General features: G+C 37.2%; 1 protein-coding gene across 4 annotated transcripts in view; it reads left to right on the forward strand.

The window, feature by feature from the left end:
• Atp8a1 (ATPase phospholipid transporting 8A1) overlaps nucleotides 1-12,543 on the forward strand; it is a 209,185-nt gene extending 196,642 nt beyond the window's left edge. For all 4 annotated transcript variants that reach the window (XM_090343659.1, XM_090343656.1, XM_090343655.1 and 1 more), the window contains 2 exons: nucleotides 6,288-6,379; nucleotides 7,657-12,543. In XM_090343659.1, the coding sequence (XP_090199785.1) occupies nucleotides 6,288-6,379; nucleotides 7,657-7,754 (190 nt within the window). In that variant the 3' untranslated portion in view covers nucleotides 7,755-12,543. The remainder of the gene's footprint in view (nucleotides 1-6,287; nucleotides 6,380-7,656) is intronic.
• Nucleotides 12,544-12,878: the final 335 nt, after the last annotated feature.

Raw genomic sequence — 12,878 nt, forward strand, 5'->3', positions numbered from 1 at the left:
TTCATCAGCGAAATTAGCCTATGCAAGTAGATGATCTCCACTCTTTTTTTTTTTTTTTTTTTTACAAACTAAGAAAGTGGGTTTGGAGAGACTTAAGTTCCTAAAGTTAATCAGTGAGGGAGCATGGCTTTGAGTCCCAGCTAACTTCGTAGCTAAATGCTTGAATCTTACTGTAAAGCCTGAGTCTTGCCTCTCTGTACTGACTTTTCAAGAATGTGGTATCGCCTCAGGAGCAACCCCCAGAACCTAGCAAAGTACTGAGCCTATTACATCACTGTCCCTGTCTACAGGTTACGCTGACTCCTGAGGCCCAAATGCTCTCTTAGCCCTACCTTCCCCTTCATCAGAAAATCTGTATCACAGGGTCTGCCTTGCAGAAGCATCTATTCTGTGTGGCCTGGCACTGCAGTTCCTCTGTTTCTCTTTTCCCTCCCTCCCTCCCTCTTTTTCTCCCCACCCCATTACAATAAAAAGGGTTTGGCAAGAGGTCTAGCTCACAAAATTATGAGTAAAACCATGTAGTCTGAACTATTTGGGAAAAACTACTGATAATACTATTCCCACCTTCGGGGAAAATTGCTCACTTTTGGTAGTAGGCTAGTAAACCTTACTTTGAGTCCCTTGCTGTGATGTCTGCTTTGTGTGTATATCCTCAGTGACTCTGAAGATTCAGTCAGGCTGGGGACTGAAATGAGTGCCATCAGATTCTAAAGATTCAGTGAGAGTATGGTGTACGTAGCCCCTTCCCCTAAATAAATCTAAAAAGGAATCTAAAAAGAAATAGATTCTACCATAAATGCCCACCAACTTCTCCCCAGAAAATAAATAAGATATGTCTCCTTCCGGCTGTCCAGCTCCCTGGCCTACAATAGCTCTGCAGCTCTTCTCCATTATGAGATAACTGAAAACTGGAGCCAGGAACCTCGGGTCCAGCACAGACTTCTTCTTGTGGCTGCTGCCCACTGGTGACCAGAAGGTTGCGAATCAGCTTAAACAGCAGGTCTTCCTATGAGAGAGCAGCTGGAAGAAGGATGACAGAGAAGGATCTGGGAAAGGAAAAAGATAGTGACAGCAATATTAAGCAAATTATATTCTACAGCACTGAAGGAATTAATTAGCAGGTTGATTTTACTGCCTGAATTATTTTAGGAATCTTGGGGAATAATAGAAAAAAATCCACAAGTGTTATCTATATTTTCAGGAGGGAGAGATACTGAGATTTCTGTGTAGTCTAGTTCTTGTTTCTTGGAGTTCCAAAATACCGTGCCTTCCATGCTTAGTGTGTGCTGTCGCCTGGTCTGGAGGCCAGTGTCCTGCTTATAGTTTGGATCCTCTCATTCCTAGCTTTCAAAACCCAGCTCAGATATCATTTTCTCAGCTTCTCACACATAAAGTTAATTATTTTCCAGCATACCATCAGTTCTTTTAAAAATATGTGCTATTCAATTTATCGGAGGCCATATAATGCAACATTTACGTATGCTGTGTGCATTTGTTTCTCCTTTTGGGTTTGAACTCTTTGAAAGAAAGGGCTTAGAGCTGCAGTCATATGCATAGCTCAGCTCCAGAAACTTAGCAGCACTGGGTAAACATTTGTTGAGTAGATGAATAAGTGATCAAGAGAATAAACTAAGGAATAATTGAGTGGGTGAAAGGATGATTGAGTGGTGAGTGACAAATCAACGATTGGCAGTTAGGGAGTGGAATCAAGATCCGAGACATGAAAATGGAATTGTATAAATTACACTTACCAAATTAGGCCGTACATAAAGCAAACATTGCCTACCTGTTGTAGAACAATGTCATTCTTAAGAAATCCGTAAGTTGACTATCACCATTCATAACTCTTCCCTTAACACTGGTGTTAATTGGAATTATGTATAAAATACAGATGTATGAAAGAAGCAGTAAATTGAAGTTTATATAAAAATGCCATATGCAATGATTTTTCTTCTTTTCCATTTTTTAAAAATCAAAACATTTTTGTTATAGTAACTGATCATTTTCAGTAGAATTAATACATCCCATACCATAACACCCAAATTGAATATATCCCATTAAATTTTAGAGGAGAAACTGGGAAATGTTTAACCATTTGTCATACAGAGACAGAGAGAGAGCACTTTAATAGTATCATTCTCTACAATGCCAAGATTTTTTTTTAATATGGGCCTCCCAGATCCCACATAGATATGAAAACCATCATCTGCATTTAACATCTTACCGTTTATAAAACCAACACAAAAGTGCATTGGAGACAGGACCACTGGTCTGGGGTAGCATTGGGATGTGAATGATAATAGAGTATCATATAGACAGATAGGCAAATATGACAATTTAATTTTTTGTCAAGTTGGTGTGCAGAGGGGTTACAGTTACATATGTAAAGTAGAGAGCACATTTTTTTTTGTCAAACATTGTTAACTCCTCCCTGGTTTTTCTCCTACTTTCCCTTTCCCCCAAACCCCTTCCCATTGTAAGTTTATTTCAACATATTATCTTGTGAGTATCATTGTTGTATTGGTTCACTCTTTGTCCCTTGTCTCATCCTCCTGTCATTCCCCTTCCCTTCCCCAAATCAGATAAACATAAACACAAGACACAGGGTCCCAAAACCAAATACAGTGACAACAGGGGGGAAAAATGAAAGAAAAAGGAAATGACTTCACACACTATATTAAAAACAACAACAACAAAGAAAAACCTCTTGTTTCCATATCTTGGGATTCATTTTGATTAGCTTAATCTTATATGGTCATATGTACATAGCTGTGGAGCTCTTGTGATCCTCTTCTAGGACTATCCTAGACCTACGCTAATTATTACAAGTGGAGACTCACAATTTTTGTTTCTTGTTATCCACAGTAGCCAGCACATTATTGGAAATCCTTACTGTCCCATCCTTACTGTCTTTTCTGTAACTGTTGCTGGACACATAGTCTCAGGATAAAAGAAGAGAGAGGAATATGGAGTATGAGATAATGGGACATGGGAGGGGTACTGTATGCAGTCTTTCTCCTCTTCCTCCACTTTCTCCTCTCTCTCTCTCTCTCTCTCTCTCTCTCTCTCTCTCTCTCTCTCTCTCTCTCTCTCTCTCTCTCTTTCTGTATTTTTTAAATTCATGACGAAAAGCCATTTGAACCTTGTCTCAGAAATTATATTTCTTTACTTTCCCTTTGGATTTTTCTCTCCAGTCTACTTGGATGAATGTTGAACACAGATGGGTAGAGCAAGAGTTTACCTCAGTCTACCCTAATCCTTTTCATGATAGTCCTTCCTAACATTTGGAAGGAAAAGGCCCAAAGCTGTGAAGTGTTATCTCTTCTAGTGCAGAGGTCAGCTTGGTGTGGTCATTGTTCATTTTCCCATCACCCCTGAGATGGAACTAAGAAGGGCTCTCCATTTTTATGAGTCATCGAAAGGCGCTTGCCAGCCCAGTCTATAAACAAATTCAGCCTTACTGCTTTCAAAGATACTTGAATTACCTTCAGACTATACATGCAGCACATTCTGTGACTACTCATGGGTTTTTATTAACTTTTTCTTCATGTTTCTAAGTGAAATGTTATACTTAAAGATTATATCTTTCCACTCACCTCTGTCGAATAACCTAAGTTGCAACATTTCAGTGGGTTTGAAAATAAAAGAGCAATACTTAAGTGGTAGTTTCTGTGTAATTGCATTAAACAAACTCAGAGTGTACATTACATGGTATGTAAATGAAAGACTATATGAGAAAAAGCAAAACTACAGGCAGAGAATTGTGAATAGATGTGGTTGAAGGGAGAAGGTATCTTAGTCTTTTCCTCCCCGCCCCTATACTGCACAAAACTGTCCAATAAATACTGCATCTTTAATACATGCACTAAGGTTAATGTTATCAGAATATTTCGTATATGGACAGTCACATCACTCCTCATAAACATGGATGAAAAAGGATTGTGCAAACTCTGAAGTGGTAGTTCATTTTCTGAAGGTATGATATGGATAGAAAGGTACAAAACACATCTCACTGTCACTTCTTTATTCTAGAAGAGCATGTTCTCCACAAGGACTTGCTTCTAAAGCAAGAAGCTCAAAACCACTAAGGAAAAACAACACGACAACAAATAAATCCTAGTCTTTTTCTCAGTGAAGAGGTGAAATGAGAAAGTTGGAAAAGTCAGGCTACCGGTGAAAAGAAAGGGATCAAAAATGATCCTTATAAAATACCTTTCATGGTTATCTGTGCTTTTTATAATAGATTCACTGGGATTGGGCACTGAAAGGGAGAGCCCAGCGTTTGTTGAGTACTTCCTAATTGTCAGTCACGGAGCTGACAAGTCACTAAACCGTCAGGGTCAGCCTTTTATATAAGAGATGACAGATAAAAGATTCACCTACAGTGGCCAACTACTAAGTAGCAAACTCATCACTGAACCAAAGTAAGACTCCAAAGCCCATATCTTTCCTGAGGAATGTACTGTTTTCCCAAGAAAGAGACTTTCTTACTACCATGGGGAGAAGGGGGCAATACATCCTTTTATGCATTTCAGTTGCCATAATATGAAAGATATACTTCTCCTCTGCCTTCTCACACTTGAGGGTTAGAAGAATGAAGTATTTATTTAGGAAGGCCAATCTGAAACCTGGAAAATGTATTTGGGAAGAAGAAGCTGGCATAATGATGCATTGCCATTCTCTAGCCTTGACTCAGACTTTAAACACCAGAGACTTCCAGGCACCCTGTTCTCTGCTCTGCTAAGAAAATCAGACCACCTGCTGCTGAAACTGTTGAACTTCCTCAAAGTAGTTCCACAGTTTAGTGTTCCTTGGGGTCTCCTGGATCTGTCATGGTAGATCATTTAAAGAGGAGGGTGAGAAAAGCGACTTGGTTAAAATGGCCCTTTTTCATCTTTATCTTTGTTTATGACAGTGTCCGAAACAAGTTTTACATCTAATTCCACAACCACTGGAGTTTTAGATTAACTGGATTTCTTGTTTCAGCTCAGCTAATTCCCAGTTACAGTAAAATACATTTAGTGAGTACTAGTTACCAATGCTAGAATTAGAAGAAATATGTGTGGAAGATTACTGCAAATGTCAGCATTTCTAAATATTGTTCCTTTGGTTTTTGTCTAAATGTGTGGTTCATTTACACAATGGCTCCCTTTTTGGAGCGTCTTTTTTGTAGATAATAAATATTATTCCATTTCAGAAATAATCTTTGGAAAAATGTTGGCAAGATACAGAGCAAACATCACTTATAGCAACTTAACTAAAGCTTTTGTAATTGGGAAAAAATTCAACTGAATCCGTTTCGGCCATTACAAAAGAAAATTTATATAAACATTTGCTACAAAGCATGTAGATTACTTGTTTTGTTCCTTCTGCTTATGACAATCTTTGGTATCAAAGCAAAGTTTAATAAACCAGCCGGACAAAAAAATGGTACAATTGGGAAGATTGAGGGATGTTTATCAGGGTATTCAGAATTGCTTAAATTTGTCTATTCAACTGTTCTTCATCTGCCAAGGATGGCAGAGTGAAGATATCTTACCATGTGTTTTTAGTACTTGCATATTTAATTGTGCGAATTTGTCTCTACGAAGATCATCCTAAAAACATTTGTGGGGAAAAAAAATCAGTATTCTTCCTGGTTACTTTACCTATGGTAATTATTTTCACAAAAACAATTTTAAAATGAAATGAAAACACTCTTTAAACAACCTGAGAATGGCAATGCAATGCCCTCATACATTTGTTTTTTGTTAATGTGTTCTTCCTAGAACATTGAGAATTTCTTTCATGCAACTAATAAATAGGCTGCACCAAAATATGTGCCAAGTGTGTAAAAGATGTGGTAACAGCTATGATAAGTTTTAATTCTAAAACTGAATACGTAATTGTACACATACACATATACACACACATGCACAAATACACACAATTAACAGAGGTCACAAGAGCGAATAAAACTCTCAGGTAGTTTTGTATTATTCATTAGCTAATAATTGTTGTATAGGTTCTATTTCTCTTTAACTATATAGATGCCATGGGGTGTGGGAAGGATTAGTATTGGGGGCAAAGGTCTTCCTTAGCCATGGGGAAAATGCCTAAACTGTCTGCCTAAGGACTTGAGACCCCATTGCCATCTGAGAAAATGGAGTGCGAAGAATCCCGAGGCAGCAGAGCTCTCAGGCAGGCTTTTGTTTACGTGTCATTGTCTGTGGAGCTCCTGAGGGCACTTAAGCAGGCGGCGCTGAGCTGACATTCGTTTCACGCTGTTGCACCTGTTCCACACACAGTCTCACCGAGAGGGCACAGCTGCTCAAGAACGTCTTTAAGAAGAACCACGTGAACTTGTACCGCTCTGAATCCTTGCAACAAAACCTGCTCCGTGAGTACTTGAACTTACTTTAAACAGTGTCTCTGCCATTACTGGATGGTGGCCTTTATCACCGCAGTATTTTACTTGAAGGCTATTGAGCTGTTTTAAAAATGAACTCTAAAAACTGGTAATAAGTATCTACATCGCATTATCTAACCAACAAATACACGATTAAAGAATCTATGAGTCACAACCATATCACTTTCCATAGAGCATTTTAAAATCTTGCTTTTTTCATGTAAAGGAAGAAAACATTTCCACATTCTTTGCTTCCTTAAATCTTAAAAGGAAACAGCAAGATAAATCTTCTCTCTTAAAGCTGCCTCTGTGTTGTTATCTTTTCTACTCAAATAACTTTGCAAGAACCTTTTCAACTTTCATACAACACAAGGAAACATACAGTTTTCCCTTCAAAAATATTTATGAACATTCAGAGTTGCAAGAAATTATTAGATATTTTGACCTCTTAACATTTCAAGGATCTAAAAGAGAATATAATATATAAAGCCATGTAGCAAATCTGTTTATGTTAGTGATATATCTTTTGTTTCATGTTGTTTCTACATGTAATTTATTTTCATTTATATATATATCCATGTTTATTGCTTTTGCTAATTATACTTCAAGAGACCCTTTCTAAAGATCCCCTTAGAGGGTCATTCTTTATTCCCCTCTCCCCTCCAATCACACAGGACATCAATGAGTTTATTTATGAATGCCTGAAGCCAAAGAGAGCAGTTTTTCACTACTAGCAGCTATGTGTGTTCTCTTCCTCTTCCTTGGTGATTTTTTTAATTGACAAATAATTGTCAATATTTATGGAGCACAATATGTTTTGATCGTAGTAGAATGGTTCACTTAGACTAATTCACCTATCCATCTACTCACCCCTACACCGTTTTCCTTCTCTCTCAACCATCTGACTTATCCAAAAAATACAAGGCATGCACTAGACTAGATTCCCTGACAACCTCCAGCATTAGGAAACAAAACTTAGAACAGTGGACTTGAGATAGGGAGCTGTAGATTAAGCAGGATTTAAGCGCTTTTAGCCTTAGTCTGTTCAGGAGTAGACCTCATAGAATGTAAACTGACAAGTCATGTCCTCCCACTCTCCATGTGTGATGAATTGGTGTCATTTCCAGATGTTTAAAAATGAAATCCGTATCTTGTACTTTTGGAGGTGACAAGGATGTATCCGTTTCCAAGTCAGACAATGAATGCAAATGACAAGTGATTTCCAGTCAACACTGGATACTGATTTCTCTTCTGTCCTTCACTTCCAGATGGATATGCTTTCTCCCAAGATGAAAATGGAATTGTTTCACAGTCTGAGGTGATTAGAGCCTATGATACCACGAAACAGAGGCCCGACGAGTGGTGATGGGGAAAGGGCTGAGAGGCAGACCCCTCTGTGCTCTAAGGAGAGCTCTCACAGGCTAAGGTCATCACTACAATCTGCTGACCTGTTCTACTCTGGTCCCCGGAGAGCAAAGGTGGATCTGAGCACATCTCACTGATGGACCTTCAGATTCGTGTATATCATAGACATAAGCACTGTGCGACTACTGTAACACAATCTCTCTCAGATTTCTTTAAAGTGTTTGCTAAGGTATGTGAACAGAACTTCAAAATTACTTTGGTTCTTGCCCAAGTGTTCTATCCAGTTGAGGACAAGTCAGTTCTTAAGCCATGGCTCTGGAGCTGTCACCATCCCTTTTTTAAAAAAAAAAAAGTCTAAAATGGTGTTAAGTGAAAGGAACCCTTGATATCCAGACTTCGCTTTCAGGGTGTGCTGAAACAAACCAGCGTTCTTAAGGAACTGACTCACTCTACTGAATATTTCTAAACAAGGCATTAGTACATGTTTGTGTCAAAACTTGTCTTGCTATGTGTTTGCCAAAGAAGTTCAGTAAGTGTATTTCTCATTCAGTAGTCATTTGCCCAGAAATATAAGAGAAAGTTGACTCCAGTTCTGCTACAAGATCTGCATGCTTGACATTTCAAATGTGAGAGTGATTTGCAAAAATGAATTCTTTCCAGGCATTTGCTACTAAAATTTGTGATGTGGCACCTTCCAAGCCTTACAAGTGCTTCTTTATTTGTCTTGTTTCTTTGTTCATGTTAGAGAACACAGGTGTTAATGTGATTTAGAGCTATAACGCAGGTTTTCTTCATTGTGTTTGTGTCTCTGTCATTTCTGATAAACTTTTATCATCTTTTAGATTTTTCTAAAAAATTCAGCTTCTGCTAAATTGAGTGATGTCATTTTGTCTGCAAGTTTTCTTTCCCTCTTAAGAAAATTATGCGTCCTTGTTTATGTGGGATTTCCAAAAGCTTCTGTTACAGTGTTTGGAATAACATGTCAGATAAATGCATGGGCTTTTGTAATGTGTATAGGCTCAGCTATTGTAAGATGTTTGGGTTCTCAACTCATGTCATGCACTCAGTATATGGTAACTGTGTACTTTACACTGGAAATTAATTCTCAGTTCACTCCTCATGCAAAGCCCCATAATTAGTTACATTCTGCCCATTGAAAAACATAAGTAGATTCCCTTCCCCTGTTCGCTGTCTTTCAAAATATCTACCTTAGGAAGTCTTGTATATATGTAATCAAAGAACACTTTTCATCAGAATAGGGCTTGTTAGTATGTTTTAAAAGTACCATTCAGTTTAATTCTTTTCAATGTTTCCATGACATCTCCTAAAAAATGCCTGTTTTGCTACCAACAAGAAATGGTGAAGGGGCTGTTTAAATAACCAGTTTTCTACACTATTTTTAAAATAATACTTTCATTTAAAGAGTTAAATATGGAATTCTAGTTTTCAGATACACTTCAGAGATTGAAGCAGACTTTTTTGCCTTCTATTCAAAAGCCTGTTTGCCTTTAAGTGGACTTACCAGCAAAATAGGTGAGATGATAAAGAGTCAGCGTGAGACTATTCATGCTTCATCAGTGTTATCACATCGTGGGATGGAATGTGATTGTGTATTGCCTTCTTTGTCTCGTGGTTTGATTTTTGAATTATCAATATTCAGTTAGTTTCTTGCCTTGAAAGTATAGAGAATTGAGAAGAGAGGTAATTGTCCAAGTTCTCTCTTCTCAGTTTAAAATCAGAATATATATGTATCTTTCCCCTCGGTATATGTGTAGCTACTTGCCAGTATGCCACAATTTTTAGAAATGAGATTGTCACACATATGCGTAATTTGAACTGAAAGGGAAGAAAGAGTTTAATACTTCACTTGTCAGAGCCTTCCCACTGGAACTCCAGACTGAGAGAATCATGAATCGGAACATCTAGCAAAACTGCAGATGTGCAGTCTAAGATTGTCTTCAAACTTGTAAATGTCATAGGCTTTAATTTTACCAAATAGATATCTGGAGTCCCACTTGTCCTGGGCCCCCCAAGCGTAATGGGTGAGATCAGACCTCAAAAGTTAGAAAGAATACAGAGAAAAATTGCTCTATCACCCCCATTCAACAGGAGCACCCTTCCCCAACATTTTAGTTATCAGAACATTACAAATCAAATAGAACTGAAATTTCTGGCTAGACCATAAAAAAATGTTAAGTTAGATTTTCATCTTGAAATATGAGTCCTTTTATGATACTGTTCAACATGAAACTATTTGTGGTTAATTGTGATCTCAAATGTGACTGCTTATGCCATTTTTATCCCTTGGAGCTGTATTTCTGACTTATCAGCATTGAGTTAATCTCTTTGCTTCTTGGGTAGGGATATGCGGCCTTGGGATCAGGGAGTAACCACTTGGAAAAACTTGAAATGTAATGCTGCAATTGCAGTGACTTTACAGAAATGAGATAAAAATGCTCCAAGCTTTTAACTTTTCTGAAAAGCAGGGAAGGGGAGAGGGAAATGATTTACCAGTACCCCAAACCCAACCAGAGTGACTTTTTTTTTTGGTGCCTGTCCTAGGGCTTGAACTCTGTACCTGGGCTCAGTCTCTATGCTTTTGTAATCAAAGCTCTACTACTTTGAGCCACAGCTCCATTTCTGGCTTTTTTTTTTTCAGGGCCAATGTAATTTAAAATAAATGTCTCAAAAACTTTTCCTGCCCAACTGGCTTTGACCCAAGCACCTCACATCCCCGCCTCCTGAGTAGCTAGAATTACAGGCCACTAGCGCCTGGCCATTTGAACCAAATGACACCATACTCTTAAATTAAAAGAATCCTTTTAAGGACTCCAGCAAATATGGTCACTTTTACAATGTTTACACTTCAGAAAATACTCTAGAGTAGAAAAAAAACCTTCATTTCTCTAGCATTGGAAAGCTGGGAGTTGTTTCTTTAATGTTAGAATATGGTATAATAGTATTATATGGACTTTCTATTATATATATGTATATGCATAAAAATCTATTGGTATCTTGTACACAGAAAGATGTTATCTGGTAGGAATTATTAGCAGGGAAGCAGTGTTTCTCAGGAACAGAGTAAATTTAAAATGCTAAGCGTATTTCCGAGGACCACCTCCAGTCGGTGTCGTTTCTGAGATGGTATTAGCGGTGTTTCCAACTTACTGGAAAACTCCCTCATGAAGGCATGTGAATATTATTCTGCTAAGGTTAAACATTTACACCAGATCAATGATATGGTCATTAAATAGAACCAGTAATTCCTCTTCATTTCCAGGTGGGGAAATAAATTAAAGGAACCAGTCAACATTTATTCCGATCATTAAGCTTTATATCTTATTTTTTTCATCCTTAAGATGCAGTATGAAAGTTCCATGATTATTTATTTTATGCCCTGTCATTTAAAATGGTTTTTTTTCCAAAACATGAAAAGGATTGCTAATCAGAACACAATAGATTTTTAAATTATCACAAAAATTTTTTAAATTATTTATCACACTGTCCTTAACTATTACAACACTACATAATCATGTAATTGCTCATTGATAGTTCCTGGTCTTAAACTTCACTTCATGAAATCTTTAATTTTATAAATAATCATCTATACAAATTTATCAAGAAAATGCCCAGCCTGTTCCCATTATAATAACCAGGTCTATGGAATTCTTTTTGTCAATTACTTCTGGTAATACCCTGCAATTTAGTGCCTAATAAGTGCTTTTTAATTATGACATTTCCAGAATGCCTCTTAAAAGATACCATAGACTGATTTTTCTCACATTAAAATAACTGAAGTCATTTATGAAACTTAAACTTTGCTGCATTTTAATTAACCTTCAACAGCTATTAAACTGGAATGTAAGCTAAATTTTGAAGGAAAGGAAATAAATGTTTTCCATTTTCATCTTGATTTATTTTCTGTATGAGAACAGCTATGTTTTTGATAGGTTTATGGTTTGCATGAATTAATATATAAAGTGATTCAAGTCAGTGCATGGCTATCGCTATAAATCTTGATGTTTATTTCTGCCTTATAAAGTTTTATCATAGCCTACCTGAAATTTAACATTCAGTAGACAAACTAGTCCTTCACACAGCTTTTGTTTTAAAAGTAAATTATTTTAACAAACATTTGAACACATGTAGTTGAATCTTTGTTTAACTTGCCGCTAAGAAAGTTTTCTTACTAAAGTTCATGAAACTTCTCAGCAAATAAATCTTCCTTAAGTAGGAAAAAAGCTAAATTTCATATTTGCTTACTTTTGAATTAATAGCACCTTTCCATAAGTAAGTCTGCTCTTACCAAGATGTGAGCAGATATTTTTAAGAGTATTTCTGTGTCCCATGGTTCTAGAATAGAAGCCATAAATGCAGAAAGTGCTGTGTGACTGCCCCTCCTCTAGCTTCATTTCTCACATTTTCACGTTTATTAGGTTAAAAATAAAAAGGCAGCCTTGGAAGGCAGCTGTGGAAAACTACAGTTTGTATTAAAGATAAAGTCGAATTTTCAGCCCCATGAAAAAACCATTCCTGCTGAAGCTGCTGTAGAAATTGTAAAGCTGCATGAATGGCGAGTGTTAAGTTTGTGATTGTCGTAGTCCTCTCAGGTTTGTTTCTCTTGACGTTCCATGCACTGTGTTTTATAAACCGTTACTAAAGGAATACTCATTTCTATGCAGTGTTACATGTCATTGGCCTTTTGTGAATGTGCATGTTTTAAATTGAGAATTTGAAACATTTTGTTCTCTAATTGTTATTTAAAAAAATGAAATAAACTTTACCATTGCATAAAGGAAATGGTTGAAGTTTTGGTTGCTCATTTTAGAAGTTCTATTGCTTTAAGACCAGGTTTCATGGCCCAGTTTAGTTCCAAGAGATCAAGGCTATCCTATACAAAAGGTTAGGGTGACACCCCAGTCCCAGGCTAGGTAGGAATGATGGCATATAACTATGGCTCCAGCCACATAGTCTGCATAAGCAGAAGAATTGCAATCTAAGGCTGGCTGTGGGGAAGGGGCAAGGAAACCCTAGAATAATGAAAGGAAATGAGCAAAAGATTTATCTCAAGTGATAGAGCACTTGCGTAGCAAGCCAAGCACAACACCTTGAGTTCAACCCCCAG

Source organism: Megascapheus bottae, chromosome 13 (assembly GCF_031878675.1).
Source record: "Megascapheus bottae isolate mThoBot1 chromosome 13, mThoBot2.hap1, whole genome shotgun sequence".
Taxonomy (NCBI): Eukaryota; Metazoa; Chordata; class Mammalia; order Rodentia; family Geomyidae; genus Megascapheus; species Megascapheus bottae.